This window comes from Muntiacus reevesi, chromosome 1 (genome assembly GCF_963930625.1).
Source record: "Muntiacus reevesi chromosome 1, mMunRee1.1, whole genome shotgun sequence".
Taxonomy (NCBI): Eukaryota; Metazoa; Chordata; class Mammalia; order Artiodactyla; family Cervidae; genus Muntiacus; species Muntiacus reevesi.
This window is the reverse complement of record NC_089249.1, coordinates 39,879,703-39,902,869: the sequence shown is the minus strand read 5'-3', so window position 1 is coordinate 39,902,869 and position 23,167 is coordinate 39,879,703. Positions and strand designations below refer to the sequence as shown.

Sequence of the window (23,167 nt, the reverse complement as noted above, 5' to 3'; positions counted from 1 at the left end):
TCTTTTTGCTCCTGTATCCTAAAGCTCCCTCTCTGCAGTGGCTCATCCCCATTCAGGTTACTGTCTTGCAGCTCAAAGCTAACCAGCCATAGCAGCCCTCCCTGGATCACAAATGAAATTCTCGAATCCTAACGTCAGATGAACTTCCAAAAGCATATGACCCTGGTGACCACTTAGTCTTAAAGCTCTTTCCTCCCATGGCCTCTGGAATAACAATCTCCTGAATCACCATCTCCTCTACTTGCCTTTTCCTTACTTTTCCCAGGAGTTCCACTTTATCCCCAACAGCACAATACCTTCTGGATGATTCCTTTAGCACTAGGAATTAAAAATATCCAAAGCAAAATTCATATTCTCTTCCAATCCATCCTCCACCCTCTACTTTCTAGCTTTGTGGTCTTTCAGCCTAAAACCCAAGTCCATCCAGGTCTCCTCTCTCCTCCACAACTCATATTTAATCAAAAGCTCCTAAATCGCTCTCCCGTTAGTGAGTGCCTCCTTAGCTCTTCCTTTCTATGCTAGTTTAAAAAAAAAAGTGCCTCCTTAGCTCTTCCTTTCTATGCTAGTTTAAAAAAAAACAAATTTATTTGGTTTTGGCTGTGCTGGGTCTTAGTTGCTGCACACAGGCTTTTCTCTAGCTGTGGCAAGCAGGGGCTACGCTCTAGTTGCGGTGCATGTGTTTCTCCTTGTGGTGGCTTCTCTTGTTGCAGAGAACAGGGTCTAGGATGCTTGGGTTTCAGTAATTGCCACACACAGGCTCAGTAGTTGTAGCTTCCGGGTTCTAGAGCACAGGCTCGGTCATTGCAGTGTACAGGGTTAGCTGTTCGCAGCATGTGGGATCTTCCAGAACCAGGGATCGAACCTGTGTCTCCTGCATTGGCAGGTAGATTCTCTACTGTTGAGACACAGGGAAGACCATGTCTATGCTAGTTTCAATATCACAACTAGTCTAAACTATGAAGAGGCTTTTTCCCCCCAAGGTCTCTGACTTTTAATCCATTTTTCATACTTTGCCAGAGTGACCTTTCTAAAATGCAAAACTAATTTGTTTACTTGAATACCCCCAATTGTCAACGGCTTCCACTTCCTAGAATTAAAATTCTTTGACTTATCCTCTTGGGCCTTCATGACCTGGTTTCTGCCCACCTATCTAGTTGCACTCCACGTGATCTCGAAATCGTTACACACAGCTCTCCGGCCTACCATGAGCTGGTCCAACACCTCTGACTTTGCATATGCTGTTTCCTCTGCCTGAGATTTTCCCCCTTGTTGACTACTGAGTAATCTCAAAACAGTTATTTAAGACTCAGGAAGCAGCACCCCCTTTATAGGGCTTGACTCGCTCCACAAGCTCTATGTACCTTGTATGGAGGTCTGCTGGTCTCTATGGAGGTCTGCTGGTCTAATGTAACGTACACATCTGCTCCTGCTCCCAGCCTATGAACTTGTTTCCTCAGCACCTAATACACTGTCTGGCCCACAACAAGTACTCAATTTTTGTTGTTGTTTAGTCGCTAAGTCGTGTCCGACTCTTCTGTGACCCTGTGGATTGTAGCCTGCCAGACTCCTCTATCCATGGGATTTTCCAGGCAAGAATACTAGAGTGGGTTGCCATTTCCTTCTCCAGGGGACCTTCCAACCCAGGGAATGAACCCATGTCTCTTGTATTGGTAAGTGTATTCTTTACCACTGAGCCACCTGGGAAGCCATAGGCATTCAATAAATATCTATAAAAGGAAGGAGGACATAGGAAGAGAGCAAAATGAAGAAAAGAAATAGTATGTACAGCATTCAGAAACCACTGCACAGCTGCTCAGGTTAAAGAGAAACTTTATATTCAGGTCATCAGGAAGGTGGGAGGAGGCCAGAATGACTCAGATTCTGGGCTTCAACTCAGCAGATGGGTATTGTATCATCACTGAGAGAGGGAGCAGAAGGGAAACATGTCTGGGAGGGAGCATATGTTTAGTTTTGGACATACTAAGTTTTTAGTGGTTAAGATACTAGAAAGCTCACATACAATATTTAAATATGATTATCTGCTTTCAACATTCAAAACTGACTCAGTATTTTATTTATTTGGCTGAGGCATGTGGAATCTTTGGTTGCAGAATGCAAACTCCTAGTTGCAGCACATGGAATCTAGTTCCCTGACCAGGGATCGAACCCAAGGCCCCCTGCATTGGGAATGCAGTGTTTTAACCACTAGACCACCAGGGAAGTCCATACATATATATACATATATATATATATATATATATATATATATATATATTTTATGCACAGACTGTCTATGAAATGAGCACTAAAATTAGAAACAATATTAGAGCATCATGGCACCTTGGCCCAACAAGGTGATAGACTGGGACTCGGTCAAGCTGTGCTAATCAGCTAATGTTATAACTGTTAAAGAAAGATCTTGAGCAGGAAAATCAATTTATTCTGTCAAGTCATGACCATAATGGTGGGCTTTGTTTAAAAATGGTGAAGTGGACCCAGAGGAATCAGGTGGAGAGGGAGGTGGGAGGGGGGATCGGGATGGGGAATACATGTAAATCCATGGCTGTTTCATGTTAATGTATGACAAAAGCCACTACAATATTGTAAAGTAATTAGCCTCCAACTAATAAAAATAAACGAAAAAAAATTAAAATTCTTATTTTAAAAAAATGGTGAAGTGGAAGTAATGGCAGTGATAAACATAGGCAGGTGCAGACTACCTATTCACCAGGTTTCTGGTGATGAAAGAGAGTCTAATTGTTACTGAGTCAATTGACCAGTTGGATAATTGTGCGCAACATCCACAGAAAAGTCCTTTCTGCTCCTCCCAAATATAATAAATATGCTTTCCAAACTGATCTTGGACCATGAATGCTACAGCCTCACCCTCTTCCCAGCTCTTCTCCTGCATTCTCATCCACCCTTACCACCAGTGAACTTGGAGGGAAATGAGAAAGGATGGCTGTTTCACTGTTACTGGTACTACCCCTTTTTCTTACCACAAATAACAAACTTCTGCAAATCTTTGCTTTTTTGACATTCATATGCCCCCATATAAGGGAAAAATTTTTTTTTACCCAGTCCTCAGGAGAATTCAATGAGAAAAATTTGCTGCTAACACACTGACCAATTTAGCAAGTGCTTTGAGAATTAAGCCAAAATCTGAGTTTCTTGTGCTACCTCTAATTGACGTCCTCCGTTCCTCACTGTTTTCTCCATATATCAACTCTTCCCGGTTATCCAGTCTCATGCCTTTAAAAAAATTTTTTTTTCTTAAATACTTGATTAGTTTAAGCCTTATGCTTTTCTATTAAAAAAAAAAAATCTCCATGTTGTGAAGTGACTGGTGTGGAAACTGTAATAGCAAAAAGGCAGAAAAATATCACATAATTCTAATTTCAACCATGCTTTATGCAGGCTCTGTGAAGGTAGGGGCAACTTTTGATTATGACCGCATATCCTGGGAATGCTAGAGCTGGTACAATAATGTTTCTGTGATGGATCTAGATTACATGTGTGTGTTCCTGATCCCAAAGTGAAATTTATCTGAACATTCACAGAAGTTAGTCTAAAATAACTCAAGTCGTTATGTCCTCAAGCTCGCGTAAGAAGCCTAGAGGACATTCAGATGCCCAAGGGGCAAAAGCCATGTTCATGAAAATGAGACTTAAACATTTCTAACAGCAACATCCTTAGAATCAATGCACTTGATAAATACTTATTGAATGATTGAGAATATTACTTTCTAAAAAAGTTTTTCCTTCCACAAATAAAGATGAAAAGAAGCCCCATCAATTTTTTATTTCTATGTAAAAACCCAAACATCCAAATTGAATTTCTTTTCTTTACCTATGTATTCTAATATTTTCTATAAGTTAATTGTTTTCAGTTGAAAAAAAATTTGTCACGCTGTCTTAGAATTTGTAAAACAGTCAAACATGGCCAAAATCACTTTTTCCCATAGTTGGAACCTAAGTCTGCTAGCACTTCATTTATGAAAGAGGAAGTGGTGTTCAACCCTGAGCAATACAATTTTCCCCTAATATAGTCAGTCAGTTAGATAGAGGTAAAGAAACATGAGAAAGTAGAGCATGTCAGAGAAAATATAAAAGCAAAGTTGCAACTTAATCTATTCAGATTAGTTTTAGCTAATAGTTTACTATGATCTTCGAACTGCTTTTCTCTTTCATGTTCAATGAGCACAGTCACTCAGCTTCCTTCTCTGTACCCTGGCTTTGCACCTTTCCTTCTCTGAAAGGACTTAAAGTAAATGGATACCTGGTTTTTAGATTTGCTTTGTCTCTTCATCAGAGTCACTAAGAAAATAACTGACTAATGAATAATCAATCTCCAGGCAACAAAATCCTAAGTTGGTATTTTAGCTCTCACTCGCTCCAGAAATCAGAGCCTGGGATTCTGGATGGAAAGAGAATCATTTGGCGAGGTGCTCCAGAGAACAGGAGTAGGGGGCTAGGAGAGGGGAACATGGAGGGAGGGAAAGCAGCAGGGTGCATTTCAAGATGGTCCAAAGATGTGTGCAGAATAAGCCTCTGAAGACCACACCCAAGGGATGGAAAGAGGGAGCATTTATCCACCCACTCCCATCCTGCGGAGGTCAAAGGTGGCCTTTGACCATTCCCAGTTATGCACATGCTCCAGTGCTAAACAGTTATGATTTCAGAGGAGCTCTGAGGTAGAAAGTGGGGGCTCTTGCAGTTTGGCTGAGGTGAGGTGCCTCAGCTTACCTGAGTGAAGCTAGAATAAAAGGCAGAGTATGAGGTGGGTTGAATAATGTGTCTAATACACAAAGCAGGTTGAAAGGGATTAGTTTAAAAAAAAAATAGCTTCAAGGAAACCAAATACTAGTACATAAAAATGCTGCAGATTTCCTTGGCTCTGGAATGATCTCTTTCCTTAACCTCCTAGAAGTGTACCTGGTTCTTCACTGCTGGCTTAACTCAGAGTTCTTGTCAAAAGTCTTATCAACAGAAAGTCAGGTTTGCCCCATTCTGATTCAGCACTCAGCTCACTGCTCATCTAGATCTCTCTTTAGTTATAGGCATTTGTGTGTATTTGTTGCAGTAAATTTGACTATAAACTTGTTAAGAATGAGGGATGGCATCATGTATCTCATTGTATTGACTCCCTTGGGCTTAATATAATGTTTTATTCTATGGCCACTCAAATCCCCAGCTTTTACACTGGCTGGAAGGTTACCATTGGAGACAGATTCACATCACATCTGTGGTACATTAATTCTTGATTTCTCACTGTAAATTAGAATTTTGATATCTTAGGTCTGGTTTGAGTAACTTGATGCTACTTTATATTAGAACTAAAGCTATGTTTGCAAGGCTGCAGGGCAAACTTCAGAGCAAGCCTGTCTCTCTCAATCAAGAGACTTTCACAATTTTTCCCAAGAAGATTATAACATATCTGCTGTCTATGCAGACATGGAGTTTCAAGTGTTAGACTCAAGTTTCCTCATAATATCACTACCTCTATTAGTTTCATTTTTTTAACCACATTAAGTAAATTCCTGTTTCACAGTAGTACAAGAAACCTACATAATAACATTAGTAATACATTTCCTAGTTACATCTTTAAGCTAAGTTATCAAAAAATTGTGAGACATACTTGTAGAAGCAACTGGAACCGTCTCTATTTTTAGAAAAAGGTAAAACAAATGTATCCTTAAACAATTCTTAAAATGTTAAAAAAAATTAACCTTGAGATTCACTGCATTATTGCTGCTACTACCTTTTTTGCTATTTCAATAGTTCATGCTTTGTAATTTGGAATCCAACAAAACATATAGGTGACACAAGTGATAATAATGTCTAAATAAGTGTGAAAACTAAAGTTTCTATTTTGTGTGTCAGAACCAAGACCCAAGATGAAGTTCACGGATAAACACTTCATATATTATGGAAAGTAAATCACCAAGAAATAGTGACTTAAAATTTTCTACCCCAATTTTGGGGCTTCCCTGGTGGCTCAGATGGTAAAGAATCTGCCTGAATGCAGGAGACCTGGGTTTGATCCATGGGTTGGGAAGATCCCCTGGATAAGGGAATGGCAAACCACTGCAGTAATTTTCCTGGAGAATCTCATAGACTGAGGAGCGTGGCAGGCTAGTCCATGGGATCGCAAAGAGTCGGATACAACCGAGCAACTAACTAACACATACACACATACCCCAATTTCAGGACTGAAGGAGGGTCTTTTAAATTTTATTCTGGAGAAAGTTTTTGATCTTTTCTATAAGTTTCAGGACCAGGAAACAAAATTTAATAATAAAGATTAATAAGTATTACTATTTCTCCCAGAAATTCTTCTGAACTTATCTATTAAAAAAATGTTTTTAGCTAAGGTCTAGTCAATAAATGTGATGCCATGCTTGTATTTGCCCTGTCAGAGTCTATAATAAATGTGTATTTGTATGTTAGTCTTTATGAGAGAACTCCTAAATTTTCTCAAAATATCCCAAACTCCACGCATCCCAAACTAAAGTCACCCTATTCTCAACCCTCAAATAAGCACCTTTTCCTTTAGTTCTTACCTTGATGAAGCCAAAAAACATCTACCCGCTTTGATCTGGGTATTCTCAACTCAACATTGCTGAGTATTAGAGAAATGCAAATCAAGACTACAATGAGATAACACCTCACACCAGTCAAAATGGTTATCATCAAAAAAATTCACAAACAATAAATGCCAGGGAGGGTGTGGAGAGAAGGGAACTCTCCTGCATTGTTGGTGGGAATGTAAATTGATACAGCCACTATGGAGAACAGTATGCAGGTTTCGTTAAAAACTAAAAATAGGTCTACCACAAGACCCTGCAATCCCACTCCTGGGCATGTATCTGGAGGAAAACATAATCAGAAATGATACATGCACCCCAATGTTCTTACCCTAAAAAGGAACCTGAAGTTGTTCCTCCTGGCCATTTACCAAGTCTTCACACTTGTATCTACTTCCTTTCCTTTCCTATGTATTACTTTAGTTGAGGTTTTTCCCATTTCTGGGAATTATCTTGTATATATTATGATTAACAAACTGGTATAGCCCTTGAATTGGTTCAAGATGGCAGAGTAGAAGGATGTGCACTCACTCCTTGAGAGAGCACTGGAATCACAACAAACTGCTGAACCATCATTGACAGGAAGATGCTAGAACCAACCAAAAAAGATATCCCACGTATCTAGAGACAAAGGAGAAGCTGCAATGAGATAGTAGGAGGGGTGCAATCATGATAAAATAAAATCACATAATCACCAGGTGGGCTACTCACAAACTGGAGATCAATTATATCACAGAATTTCTCCCACTGGAGTGAAGGTTCTGAGCCCCATGTCAGGCTTCCCAATGTGAGGGTCTGGCAAGAGGAGAAGGAATCCCCAGAGAACCTGACTTTGAAGGCCAGTGGGATTTGATTGCAGGATTTCTACAGGATTGGGGAAAACAGAGTTCACTCTTGGAGGGCACACACAAAATCTGGTGCACATTAGCACCCAGGGGAAGGGAGCAGTGACCCCACAGGAGACTGAACCAGACCTTACCTGCTAGTGCCGGAGGGTCTTTGCAGAAGTGGGGGGCAGCTATGGTTCACCATGGAGACAAAGACACTGGTAGCAGCAGTTTTCAGAAGTACTCATTGGCATGAGGCCTCCATGAGGTCACCATTATCCACACCAAACAGCCTATAGGCTCCAGTGTTGGGCTGCTCCAGGCCAAACCACCAAGAGGGAAGGAACACAGCCATACCCATCAGCAGACAAGTGGGTTAAAGTTAACTGAGCACAGGCTTGTCCCACAAGAGCAAGAGCCAGCTCTACTTGCCACCAGTCCCTCCCATCAGGAAACTTGCACAAAGCTCTTAGATACTCCGTCTACTAGAAGGTAGACAGCAGAAGCAAGAACTGCAATCCTGCAGCCTGTTGAATAAAAACCACTATCACAGAAAGTTGGAGAAAATGAAAATGTGGAGGACTATGTCTCAGATGAAGGAACAAAATAAAACCCCAGAAAAGCAATGAAATGAAGTAGAGATAGGCAACCTTTCAGAAAAAGAATTTAGAATAATGATAGTGAAGATGATTCTGGATCTTGGACAAATGATTTAGGCAAGGATTGAGAAGATGCAAGAAATGTTTAATATAGACCTGGAAGAACTAAAGAACAACAAATAGAGGCAAAAAGTACAATAACTGAAATTAAATAGATACTAGAAGGAATCAAGCAGAATAAATGAGGCAGAAGAAGGAATAAGTGACCTAGGAGGCAGAATGGTGGAAATCACTGCCACTGAGTAAAATAAAGACTGAAATAAAGACAACCTAAGAGACCTCTGGGACATATTAAACACACCAACATTTGCATTGTGGGAGTTCAAAAATGATAAGAAATAGAAAAAGGATCTAATAAAATATTTGAGGAGACTATAGCTGAAAACTTCTCGAACACGGGAAAGGAAACCTCTCAACCAAGTTTGGGAAGTGCAGCGTGTCCCAGGCAGGATAAACCCAAAGAAGAGCACAGAAAGACACATGGTAATCAAACTGACAAAAATTAAAGACAACGAAAAATTATTAAAATCAACAAGGGGAAAATGACAACCTACACGGATACTTCCCTAAGGTTATGAGCTGACTTCTAGGCAGAAACTCTGCAAGCCTGAAGGGAGTGGCACAGTGTATTTAAAGTGACGAAAGGGAGGAAACTACAACCCAGAATACTCTACCCAGCAAGCATATCATTCAGATTTGAGGGAGAAATCAAAAGCTTTCCAAACAAGCAAAAGTCAAGAATTCAACACCATCAGAAAAGCTTTACAACAAAAACAAAAGGAACTCCTCTAGGTAGGAAAGAGACTAGCAACTTAAAACAACCTGTGCATCTATAGACTGCTATATCAAAACCTCATAGAAGAAGAAAACCTAAAAACTACAATAGATATAACCACAAAAAAAAAAGCAACCCAACATAACACTAAAGATGACCATCAAACCACAAGAGACGAGAACAAAAGAGGAAAGGAAGAAAAAAGGCCTACAAAAACAAATCCCAAGTAATTAAGAAAATGGCAATAGGAACACACATACTGATAATTACCTTAAATGCAAATGGATAAAATGCGCCAACCAAAAGACTGAGACTATTTGATGGCTACAAAAACAAGACCTGTACATATGCTGTCTATAAGAGATCCATCTCAGGCCTAGGGACACACACAGACTGAAAGTGAGGGGATGGAAGAAGGTATTCCATGCAAATGGAAATCAAAAGAAAGCTGGAGCAGTCATACTCATATCAGACAAAATAGACTTTAAAATAAAGACTGTTATAAGAGACAAAGAAGGACACTACATAATGATCAAGGAAGGGATCAATCCAAGAAGAAGAAATAACAATTGCAAATATATATGTACCCAACAAAGAAGCATCTCAATTCATAAGACAAATCATAACAGCCATAAAGCGAAAAATTGACAGTAACAAGATAATAGTGGGGGACTTTAACATCCCACTTTCATCAATGGATACATCATCCAGTCAGAAAATCAATAAGGAAACACAGGCCTTAAATAACACATTAGACTAGATAGACTTAATTTATATTTATAGAGCATTCCATTCAAAAGCAGAAGAATACATGTTTCTCAAGTGCACATGCAATATTCTCCAGGACTGACCACATGCTTGGCCACAAAGTGAGTGTAAATTTAAGAAAACTGAAGTCATATTAAGCATGTTTTCCAACTACAACACTTTGAGATTAGAAATAAAGTACAAGAAAAAAAAAATAAAAACACAAACACATAGAGGTTAAACAAGACTAAACAAACAATGGATCACTGAAGAAATCAAAGGGGAAGTCAAAAAATACCTAGAGACAAATGAAAATGAAAGCACAATGATCCAAAACCTATAGGATGTAGCAAAAGTAGTTCTAAGAGGAAAATTTATTAGCAATACAGTCTTACCTCAGGAAACAAGAACAATCTCAAATAAACAACCTAACCTCACACTTAAAGCAATTAGAGAAAGTAGAACAGACAAAACCTAAAGCTAGTAGAAGAAAACATAAAGAAAACTTTGTGAAATGGAGACAAAGAAGACAACAGCAAAGACCAACAAAACTAAAAGCTGGTTCTTTGAAAAGATAAAACTGATAAAGTCTCAGCCAGATAGAGAGAGGACTCAATAAAATTATAAATGCAAAAAATGTTACAACTGACACCACGGATATACAAAGTATCATAAGACTACTACAAGCAACTGTATGACAATAAAATGGACAACCTGGAAGAAATGGACAGATTCTTAAAAAGATGTAGTCTCAAGACTGAACCAGGAAGAAATAAAAAATACGAATAGCCCAATCATACGCAGTGAAATGGAAACTGTGATTTTAAAACTCCCAACAAACAAAAGTCCAGGACACAGGTGACTTCTATCAAACATTTAGAGAAGAGCTAGCACCTACCCTTCTGAAACTGTTCTGAAAGAATGGCAGAGGAAGGAAAATTCTCAAAATCATTCTATGAGGCCACCATCACTCTGATACCAAAATCAGACAAAGATATCACACAGATAAGAAAATTACAGGCCAACATCACTGATGAATACAGACACAGAAATCCTCAACAAAATACTATCAATTCTAATCCAACAATACATTAAAAGGCTCAAATACCATGATTAAGTGGGATTTATCCCAGGGATACAAGGATTTTTCAATATTCACAAATCAAGCAGTGTGATAAACCACATCAACAAACTGAAGGATAAAAACCATATGATCATCTCAATAAAAGCAGAAAAAGCTTCTAATAAAATTCAGCACCGGTTTATGATGGGAAAAAAAAACTCTCCAGAAAGTGGGCATAAAGGAAACACATGCTCAGTCGCTCAGTCAAGGCTGACTCTTTGCAACTCCATGGACTGTAGCCCTCCAGGCTCCTCTGTTCATGGAATTTTCTGGGCAACAATATTGGAGTGGGTTGCCATTTCCTTCTCCATAAAGAAAACATACCTCAACGGAATAATGGCTATATAAGACAGACCTACAGATAACATCATAGTCAATGGTGAAAAGCTGAAAGCATTTCCTCTAAGATCAGGAACAAGGCAAGGATGTCCACTTTTGCCACTTATATTCAACATAGGTAGGAAGTCCTAGCTACAGCAATCAGAGAAGAAAATAAAAGGAATCCAAATTGGAAAAAAAAAAAAGTGAAACTGCCATGATACTATACATAAAAAACCCTAAAGATACTACCAGAAGACTACTAGAGCTCATCAATGAATTCAGTAAAGTTGCAGGACACAAAATTAATAGAAATCTCTTGCATTTCTATGCACTAAAAGTGAAACATCAGAAAGAGAAATTAAGGAAACAATCCCATTATCATTGCTTCAAAAAAATAGAACAAAATAAAACACCTAGGAATAAATCTACCCAGGGTGCAAAAGACCTGTACATGGAATACTATTAGACACTGATTAAAGAAACCAAAGATGACACAGATGAAAAAATATATTATGTTCTTGGATTGAAAGAATCACTATTGTTCAAATAACTATATTACCCAAGGCAATCTACAGATCAAATGCAATCCTTATCAAATTACCAATGACATTTTTCACAAAAGTAGAGCAGAAAATCTTAAAATTTGTATGGAGGCACAAAAGATCCCAAATCATCAAAACAATCTTGAGAAAGAAAAACAGAGCTGGAGGGATCAGGCTCTCTGACTCAAAATTATCCTGCAAAACTATAGTCATCAAAACAGTATGGTACTGGCAGAAAAACAGATATATAGATCAATGGAACAGGATAGAATGCCCAGAAATAAACTCATGCACCTGTGCTCAATTAATCTATGACAAAGGAGACCAGACTATACAGTGATGGGAAGATAGTCTCTTCAATAAATGATGCTGGGAAAACTGGACAGCTACATGTAAAAAAAAAAAAAAAGAAATTAGATCATTCTTTAATACCATACATAAAAATAAACTCAAAATGGATTAAAGACACTACACAGCTCCTAGAAGAAAACATCGGCAGAACACTCTCTGACATAAATGGCAGCAATATCTTTTTTGATTCATCTCCCAGAGTAATGGAAATAAAAACAAAAACAAATGGGACCTAATTAAACTCAAAAGCTTATGCATAGCAAAAGAAACCATACACAAAACCAAAGATAACCCAAAGATTGGGGAAAATATTTGCAAATTATGTGACCAACAAGAGATTAGTCTCCAAAGCTTATAAACAGCTCATGTGGCTTAATACCATCAAAAACAAACAACCCAATCAAAAAATGGGCAGAGGACCTAAATAGACATTTCTCCAAAGAAGACATACAGATGGCCAAGAGGCACATGAAAAGATGTTCAGCATTGCTAAGTATTAGATAAATGCAAATCAAAACTACAATGAGGTATCACCTCACACCAGTCAAAATAGCTATCATCAAAAATTCCACAAACAATAAAGGCTAGGGAAGGTGTGGAGAGAAGGGAACCCTCCTGCAGTGTTGGTGGGAATGTAAATTCTTACAGCCACTATGGAAAACAGTATGGAGGTTTCTTTAAAAACTAAAAATAGGGCTACTATATGACCTTGCAATCCCACTCCTGGGCACACATCTGGAGGAAAACATGATCAGAAAGGATATATGCACCCCTATGTTCATTACAGCACTGCTTACAATAGTCAAGACATGGAAGCAACCCAAATGTCCATTGACAGAGGAACAGATAAACAAACTGTGATATATATATGCAGTGCAATTATTACTCAGCCATTGAAAAGAATGAAATAATGCCACTTGCAGCAACATGGATGAATCTAGAGTTTGTCATCCTGAGTGAAGTAAGTCAGACAGAGAAGGAGAAATATCATAAGATATTGCCTATATGTGAAATCTAAAAAGAAATGATACAAATGAACTTATTTATAAAACAGAAACAAAGTCACAGATTTAGAGAACAAACTTATGGTTACCAGGGTCAAGAGTGAAGGGAAGGGATAATGAGGGAGTTTTGGGGTGGATGTGTATATACAGCTGTATTTAAAACCTATAACTAACAAGGATCTATTGTATAACACAGGGAACTCTGTTCAATGTTCTGTAGCAGCCTGGACGGGAAGGGAGTTTGGGGGAGAATGGATACATGTATATGTATGGCCAAGTTACTCTGCTATGCACCTGAAACTATTACATTGTTAACGGCCTATATTCCAATGTAAAATAAAAAGTGTGTGCTTTTTTTTTTTAAGATAATACATTACCACATTAAAAAAAAAAAAAAAACTGGTACAGAAAAACAGGAAGTGAAGTGAAGTGAAGTGAAGTGAAAGTCGCTCAGTTGTGTCCGATTCTTTGCGACCCCAGGGACTGTATAATCCATGGAATTCTCCAGGCCAGAATACTGGAGTAGGTAGCTGTTTCCTTCTCCAGTGGGTCTCCCCAACCCAGGGATCAAATTCAGGTCTCCCACATTGCAGGTGGATTCTTTACTAGCTGGGTCGCCAGGGAAGCCCAAAAAAACAGGAAAGTACTGGGAAGTTCTAAAGCAGCCATGGTTAAGAAAACGGCACTTTGGCAAAAATAATCATAATGACTTCTGAAAGAGCTTTCTGAAAGAGCTGCTTAACGTACTGGTATGCACCCCAACTCCCCAGAATGTTAGGCCATGACTAAGAAAATATGTTTTTATAACAAATTATTACTTCACTGAACAGGGATTATCATCAGCAATTCTGTTGCCTTATCAAGAGATCCATGATTCCTTTTCAGAGAAAAGCAATTCCCATGGCTGGTCATAATAGTAATTCAATTATATAGCCCCTACTATGTGCCCTAGTTAGTTAAGCTTTCCTGATAGCTCAGTTGGTAAAGAATCCACCTGCAATGTGGGAGACCTGGGTTTGAGCCCTGGGTTGGGAAGATCTCCTGGAGAAGGGAAAGTCTATCCATTTCAGTATTCTGGCCTGGAGAATTCCATGGACTGTATAGTCCATGGGGTTGCAAAGAGTCAGACATGACTGAGGGACTTTCACACTATGTGCCAGGCACTGTTCCTCATAACAAACTTACGATATAGGTATTATTATAATACCCATTTTACAGATGAGGAAATTGAGGCATGGAGAGATGAGATAATTAGCTAAAAGTCATGCAGTTTGTCAGTATTGAAGCCAGGCTTCAAACATAGGTGGTCTGGCCCCATGGCTTCTGTCTTGGAATTCCAACTCTAATATCTCTCTAATATTTGACTTCCAAAAATGAAGACCTGCCAGGGAAAGAGTGAACATATGGCACAACTTCCACAGGGAATCTGGAAATAAGGAAGCCCTCAGAGATAAAGGATCAATTGAGATTGGCCTTAACCACAAGTCTGCTATGTCAATTAAGGAGCCTGAACAACTCCCAGGACTGTAGACTCCTTGAGAGCCACTTAAAGGGATTAGCTAATCTAGACAGGCAGTCAGTTAGTCTCAAGTGGTACTGGTAAGCCATGGAAGAGTGGAAAATGAGTCTGTGACCAGCTGTTTTGGGCAAGCAGTGACCGGTAAGGAGCAGCTATGTACTGCCTGAAATGCCCAGTCCTAGGGAGAGGCAGATGAATCAGGTCCTCAGCCTGAGAATCCCTGATATATTTTTTATCCCAGGTAGTTTGATTACAGTGAGAATGTGCCCGGAGCAGGCTACACAAATAACCGGATTGTTAAAAATCAGTTTCCTTGTTTCCAATCAGCTCTGGAGAATGGCAAAGAATGAATTTCTAGAGTCTATCCCTGAGAAACCCAGGGCCAGATCTGAAACTCACTTTACCAAGGCACATGCCACTTTATGAGTGTCTTGGCAACCAACCCATCTTTCCCTAGTGACAACCTGACTGCCCTATATATATGACTAGAAAAACTGGTAATTCCCTGGTGGTCCAGTGGTTAGAACTCCATGCTTTTATTGTCGAAGGCTTGGGTTCCGTCTCTGGTTGGGGCCACAAGCCGCTGGGATCCTAAAACACACGTGGGGCTTTCGGTCTGGAAAGATAAATGCAATGTGATTATGTTTGAAGTCTATAATAGACTGAGGCCAGAATTGGGGACTCCGTTTAAGAAGCAGTTTCTTGCAGGATGATATTTTCCTAAATAAACAGTGCCCCATCTTCAGAAAAACAATGTCTCCACCTCACTCTTTAGGCTACCCACTCCATCTCCCGGAACATTTAAAACAATCCCAATAATCTAAAAGGAGACCAGGAAAGGGAGAAAAGTTTCTGCCATTTCCGTTTCCGGGGCACTCCCCAGCCTGTCCCAGGTGTGTTCAAATGAGCACTCTAAGTGGGCTTAGAGGCGGCATCCACACCACCGCCTCCAGAATGTGCAAGCAAATTACGGGTCAGGAGCCAGGGAGTGATCACTTCTGAGCTCAGAAGCTGAGGCAGCTTCAGAAACTGGAAAAATCTAAGAGTGGTAAGTGGTCACGTTGCGAAAGCTAAGGCTTTGAAATCTGGTAACTGCACATACTGGTTAATGGAAGACAGTAGAATAGAACCCATAAGGAGCTTTTAGGAAGGGATAGCCCTGCTGAACCTCACCCTAGTCTTGCCCAAGGTCAGCACAGAAAAGGGATTAGGAAATAAAATGAATCCTCTCTCATTTTAAATAAATTGTCTCTTATATGTTACTTTTGAAGTCTTTCAGGTTGTTGGTTTGTTTTTTTTGTTTTTTAACTTAATCTTAGGTGTACTCATTGGGAGTGAAACAGACAAAACCTAGATGACCCCCCACCATCCCCAACACACACACACACACACACCCTCCTTTTGCTTTTGAAGCAAAGGGTACAGTTCAGTATCAATACCTGTAGGAGTAACCCTTGTTTAAAACCTGTTTGGTTAAGAGGGGAGTAGTCAAGTACATGCCCTTTTGCATTTCAGCGCTGCCTCCATTTGTTGTGTATCTTTATGCAAATCATTGAACTTGCTCAATCTCAAACTTTCTCATCTGTAGAATAGGGATACTAAACCTATTTAGGATCGTGTTATTGTTATTGTTTAGTGGCTAAGTCGTGTCAGACTCTTTGCCATTCCATAGACTGTAGCCCGCCAGACTCCTCTTTCCATGGGATTTCCCAGGCAAGAAAACTGGAGTGGGTTTCCTTCTCCAGGGGATCTTCCTCACCCAGGGATCAAATTCACGCCTCCTGCGTTTTCTGCATTGGCAGGCGGATTCTGTTTTACCACTATGCCACCTGGGAAGCCCATTTAGGATTGCAGTGAGCAGTATATGAAAGAATATAAATCTTTGGCTACACTGCCTAGCACATTTCAAGCTAACAATACCAGGTTGCACTTCTCAACACTTTAAACCAAAGCCACTGTCAAAAAGAAAAAAAGTGGCAACCTGGATCACACTCTATGATGAGAATAAATATATTTAGATGTCCTTTGGCTGACTTTTTTAGGATCAGCCAAGAATCAGCAAAGCCAAGAGCCGTGCAGGAGCGAACCGATTTGTCTGCCAAGAATTCCGGCCAGCACTTTCTAAGTTCGGAGAAACACACCCCCAGTTCCTCGTCCGGGGCCGTCCCCGAGGGCCAGCAGGGCTGGAGCAACCCGGGCCGTCCCCCACCCAGGCAGAAGCGCGTTCCTGGCGTCCACCCAGAAAACAGACGGACACCCGCGGGAAGTCAGCTTGAGTGGACTCCGGGGCTTACGGGGCGGCACGCGCGCAGAGGGGAGCGCGCGGGCTCCCAGGGATCCCTCCCGGCGCCCCCAGCCGGTGCGGCACACGGGGTGCGCGGCTCACCTGCCTGGCTCGGAGGCACCGCGGCGGCCAGAAGCAGCAGGAGCAGCGGTAGCCGGGCCGGCGGCGGGGGCAGCCCGAGGCGCTCATCCAGGCTGTGGCGGGACATTGCTCGGCGGCCGCGATCTCCGCTCCGCTCCGCTCGGCAGAACCAGGCAGCTGCTGGCAGAGCGGCTCTGGGGACGGCAGCGGGGCGCCCGGACGCGAAGGTTCGGGCGTCTTTCTTAACTTTCCTCTCTCATAAGCCCGGCCTGTTTGGGGCTTTTTAGGGGCGAGGAAGCCTCACGTGGTCTTGAGGACAACCTTCGCCCCGCAGGGCCCGTCTGGGAAGGGCGGGTCCTTTCTGACCCTTTAGCGCCCCGTGAGCCGGGCCGGGCCGGTTCCCCTCCTGCACTCCTGGGACCTGCGTGCTGCTTTCTCCGCACTCCGTCGGGCGGTTTGGCGACCCAGGGCTGGGACAGATCAGTTCACGTCCACACCGCTGGCCTCCAGGGCCGGCCACTGGTCTGCAGCAGCGGAGAGGGGGCGTCCTGGGCAGTGTAGAAATGCATACCCCTGCCTACACGCAGCTCCGATTCCTCGCCCTTTCGGAGAGGGCTTCCCAGGTGCTTACAACTCAGGGTTTAGAGCCCCTCTCCATCCCCGCTGTTTAACCTAAGTCCATTTGCTACTGCTCAGGACTTCGGATCGTTTGTTTTTCTCTTCATTGGCGGGAGCCACCACTGGCGAGTGATTCAGATCAGATGGGGCTGAAACCAGAGATATCCCAGAAAACTCCTGTGAAGTCCCCATTTCTGTGCGGTGTCAGCTGAAAGTGACATTGTGAAGTAGGCAACACCGTGCCTTGGGGGACATTGTGAAGGTGGCAGGGGGTGCCCTAGGTGACATTGTGAAGTAGGCAAAAGGCATTTTATTCATCCAATAAGCTTCTGTTGAGCCCACCTTATGTGTCCCATACAGGTGGTATAAAGACCATTAAGACCACGGTCTACAGCAGGCCAGAAGGGACAGAGCCCTATAAATAAACAGGTACCGGAAGTTTCCATGAGTGCTGTAACAGAGCCCTGCTTACCTATGACTGCATCCACCTGGGGACCAAGGCACCGCCTTCTCCATCTTTCTTCTGAGCTTAACCGAGGTGTTGAGGGGAGATGGGAAGGGAGGAGAAGAGGCACCTTTCCTAGAGGGCGAAACACATTTGTCATGCTAGGAAAGATGTAAAACAATTACATCAGATCTCTATGCAAACTGTTAAACACATCATGTAAGCCTGTTTCTTTTCCAAAAGGTGTAATTAACTTAGCATTTAAACACTTATGCGCTGATGGCAAAAATTTTAGCATGCCAAATTTAAGGTTACTCAATCTCATTTGGACTAAATTCTAAGCATTCTTCACCTCCTCCGTATTCTTTGCCCCCCTCCTGAAGGCTCATCTTTGTTTCAGGAGGTTTATGTGTTGACTGGGTAGAGGGCATCTACTCTGCTGGCCTTTTTGGCTTGGTGGCCTCCAGTGAGATGTAGTTCATCTCTTCTGGTCCTTCTTGTGGTACAGCAGTGGCAGGAATCCACTGTTGACATCTGAGGTTCTTGGCCTCACGTCTGGATTCCTACATGCTCTGTGTATTAGTTAGGTAATGACAAACTCCCAAAGTTCGATGCGTTAATGCAACTGAAATGTATTCCTGACTCATATACCAGTCTATTGTGGGAGTTCTTTATTGGTTGGTGGCTTTCTTTCATATGGGAATTAAGAACCTGGTATCCTTTCATCTGTGGTTCCACCATTCCCTAAGGCAGATGTCCCCATCTTTCTTGGTTCATAGTGCCCTGAGAATCTTGGGACTGCAGGCCAAAAGAAATATCTAACAGTTTCTTTTATTAATTAGTTAGGGTCAAACAATTTAGCAGTAGTAATTTACCCAGTGTCCTAGATGGTACTATGTTTTCCTCAAAGATTTATAATATCTCAAATGCTCCCTTTAGGTCACTGTGGTATGTTCCACTGATACTGTTATTTCCTGTGAATATTTAGCATATCCTAGGTCTCTTGCATTGCAGGCAGGTTCTTTACTGTCTGAGCCATCAGGCGAGCCCATATGCTAGGTAGCCCTTGTGAATTCACTGTGGTTGTCAAACTGGATACAGGAATCATCACCCAAGGGACTTGGAATGTTTTCTTCTAACCAGAAGAAGAGGAAAGAATATGGGACAGCTCTCCTACTTCTTATTCACTTCCACTCAGATTCCATCAACAGTAGCTAGACATATTGCCATACCTGGATGCTGAAGAGACTGGGAAATGCAGCCTCTGGTGGGATGTCACCTCTCAGCATGGAAAGAAAACATACATTTTTGGGGAAGGAAGCTGGCTGTCTCTGGCCCTCTCAGCAATCTCTTCATCCAGACTTGGATTCTACTGGATCCTCTGGCTCATTCTCAGACCCCTCCGATCCTTCTATGTGTGTGTGTGGCCGGGGGGTAGGAGGGGGGCGGTGGGGAGCTGGGGTGGAGTAGGGACTCAAAGATCCTCTGACTTGAGGTGTGTTAGTCAGCCTCCCCAAACAGTGCCCTCTATCACTGCTTATCTGCAATTCACATGTCATCGTAGGGCACATAACTCCTGGCAAATTCATGAGTTACATTCTGAGAAGTTTAAACACAGCCTCCTCTGCTCTGGTAACTCTAGACCTATTTGGAGTTTCTATTACCAAATGCTCCCACATCCCGCCCCACCCATCAAATAGGCGACTCATCTCCTAGAGGAAGGGTGGTGCTGGCCCTTGCATCAACCCACTGAGTCTTTCTCTTATCAGCTCTTCAAACTTTGTAGTTGTTTTCATAAGAGTTAGTATACATTCTTATACGTTATTATCTTTTAAACATTTATTATCTACTATATACCTTATTATGTATTCCTCTTATTCCAATTTATTGTTCTTGAATATTTTTCACACCACTTTATTTCAATCTGTGCCTTTCAATTGTCCAAGCCCAACTGTTGAATATTTCAAAATATTTTTCTCTCTCAAATGCACACATTTTACATTTGAATGACCTTGAATATTATGGTTTGTGTCTACACAAGACCTCAAAAAGTCACAAGCTTTACTCTTTGGTTTTTTCATTACTTTTGTCTCCTTCCTTGAGAAACAAGTCTTAGCTGCTTGGATTTAATCTACTACTGGAAAATTTACTAAGTTTTACTAAATGTGTAGGATAGTATTCAACTTCCTTCTGTATATTTACTTCTGTAGTTAATTTTTCTTGTATTTATTTATTATTTTCCTACATTCATTTTTGTGCAGGTTGTTTTGGTAGTTGAACTTACATTTGGTACTTTGAGATCAGATTGTTGAGTTCAGACTGCTGCAGAACCAAAGAAAAGATGGACATTCCTGGGCTCAAGCTTAATGCCTGTGGAGCTTGTTTTGCTCACTTATAACACAGTTCTGTACTGGGCATCACCAATTCAATGGACATGAATTTGAGAAAACTCTGGGAGATACTTAAGGACAGGGGAGTCTAGTGTGCTGCACTCCATGGGGTCACAAAGAGTCAGACATGACATAGGAACTGAACAACTGTACTATATCCCTATCCTCTCTTCTACTCACTTGCTTGCACTTTATATAAGCTGCCATCCATTGTAATTTCCAGACTGCAGGTGTTTTGTAAATTGGTTACATAAAAGAGGGGCTGCCATTGGTCAGTGATTGTAAGGCCACTAGCACATCTTAGCTTTGGGACCACAGTATAAGGGTGAGACGTGAATCAGGCCTGGGTTAACTGAAGTAGATGGGGCAGAGTTTAAAAGAGAAGTTGCTATATCAGTTGAATACTGATTAGAGTAGATGCTTAGCAGTGTAGAGTAGATGGGACAGTGTAGATGATTTATATCATTATCTTTTTCTACAGATAACTATAAACTTTTTACCCATATGATAGGCATCCTGGTCCCCATCTTTACATTCCAAAGAGGCTGAAAAAGACTGAACACGCTTGAGGCCAAGCACATTTTCTTCATTGTTTAAGAGATGTAATTCTTTTGCCTGACAGTTCTTTTTCCGTAATTTTTCTTTTTCTATTTCTTTGCTAAACTCAGTGGCTATCTCCTGGAGTCAGTTCAGTCACTTAGTCGTGTCTGATTCTGCAGCCCCAGGACTGCAGCACGATAGGCTTCCCTGTCCATCACCAACTCCCAAAGCTTGCTCAAACTCATCTTCATCGAGTTGGTGATGTCATCCAACCATCTCATCCTCTGTTGTCTCCTTCTCCTCCAGCCTGCAATCTTTCCCAGCATCATGGTCTTTTCTAGTTAGTCAGTTCTTCGCATCAGGTGTCCGAAGTACTGCAGTAGATGCCACCAATTTCTCTATTTACTTTCCTTCCCCCATTCTTAATTATCTTAGTATTTTCTCTTCTTTCTACAGACAGAAATACCAATGCCAAGTAAAAACAGTTAACAAAATACAACCCTTTTTTAGTTCTGTTTAATCTTGACTGCAGATGCAAAATATTTCTGTATTAAATGTCCCAGATCTTCTTTCAGATTATAAAAAAGGATTTAAGCCTAAACCATGTATAACAGTGAATAAATGAAAAGTGTTTGATCAAGATTTGGTTGGTCTAGTTGCTACTGATATTTTTAAACGAAGACAACAAGGATACAAATCTTAGGCAGTTCATTCTTGGAAAGTGGATAGAAATTAACATGTAAATGAAACCCAGGGTCAAAACCCATGAAAATGTTACTAGGAAAAGATCCTATTTCAGTCTAGCTGAGTAAACTAGATGAACATCCCCTGGATACAGAGAACTGTGTTCTCAACTGTGCATATCAATCTTCCAGAAAACTGCAGTCTGAGAAAGGAGTACTAGGGAGCATTGCCAAGAGAAATTTGAATACTCTCTCTGTTGAGAAACACACTGTCTGCTAGCTCTTTCAGTGTAAAGATGAGTAATCAGAAACAAGAACCAGCACAACATGGAGTCTTTTAGAAATATTGCCACATGAGGGGAAAGGAACATCATCCTGAAAGCTCAAATTTCTAAAAACTATCAATTTTAGGAACCCAAAGAAATCTTAGGAAAATAATATTAGCATCTTCTATAGGCTACGAGAAGATAGGCTGTCTTTATCAAGAGAAGAAAATTTATAAAGAAAAACAGGTTGAGAAGAAAAGGCATGAGATGAAATGGGAGATGGATAGAATAAGAGAGGGTTGATAGAAAACTAAAAATTTCATTGTCTTATTGACTTTCCATTGGAAGCTATGAATGAAGAGCAGAAACTGACACTGTTGAAAATGGAGTCAGGAATTTGACAGAAAAATTAATGAGGCCCTCCAAAAAATAGAGGGGAATGGTAGAAATGAAAAGGAAGGTAAAGATGAGAGACACAAAAGAGTCTACAGTCCAACCTAAGAATGATATTCTTACTGGAAAGTAAGATCAAATAAAGTCAAACAGAAGTACTGATCAAAACACTCTCAGGAAAACTTTCCTGAGCTGAGTGCTTTTCCGGATATGATGTGATGGGAGGTGCACAACATCACTTACATTGTAGTCTTGGCAATATTTTTTGCCTAATTCAAATCATGGGGATCATATCTGGCTGGGACCAGCTTCATGGGCACATGACCTGTGTGGTGACACATCCTCCATCCTCGATGGTGAGAGACGCAGAACAATGTGGACGCACTTAGTGACACTGGACTGGACAGTTAAATAGGGTTACAATAGTGGGTTTTCTATTTTGTGACTTTTATTGTATCTGAACTACAGATGCAAAATATTTCTGTATTAAATGTCCCAGATCTTCTTACAGGTTATAAAAAAATGATTTAAACCTAAATGGTTTATAACAGTAAAAAAAATTTTTTTAAATGGCAAGATGTGTTCTAAATATAAATTATAGATGAGCACTATAGTAAGTTACCAGTTTATAATCTTACAATCTCTAACTTGCTCTAAGCAAAATAAAAAATTAAAGTTTCAGCAATCTTTCCTGCAAAAAATATATATATATTTATATATATATATTTATGTTTTTATATATATATATATATATAAACACACGTACACACACACATCATCATCATCATCATCCTTAGAAGGGACCCATGCTTGGTTTAACGTCCTGCTGCCACTTGTCCTGAAATTCTTACTAATTTCTGAACAGACAGTCTTGCATTTTCATCTTGTGTGGGGCATCACAAATCATACAGCCATTCCTGAATCTGCCAAATCCACATTGTGGGACATCCTGCAAGACAACTGGCCTATATTATTTTTTAAAATGTCAGTTACTTAATAGATATCCCCTTCCC

At 40.8% G+C, this 23,167-nt stretch overlaps 1 protein-coding gene across 1 annotated transcript in view; it reads right to left on the bottom strand.

Annotated features, from left to right (window-relative positions):
- PLBD1 (phospholipase B domain containing 1) overlaps positions 1-17,170 on the bottom strand; it is an 89,609-nt gene extending 72,439 nt beyond the window's left edge. The window contains exon 1 of the mRNA XM_065941011.1: positions 16,841-17,170. Within this exon, the coding sequence (XP_065797083.1) occupies positions 16,841-16,946 (106 nt within the window). The 5' untranslated portion in view covers positions 16,947-17,170. The remainder of the gene's footprint in view (positions 1-16,840) is intronic.
- Between the last annotated feature and the right edge of the window lie 5,997 nt (positions 17,171-23,167).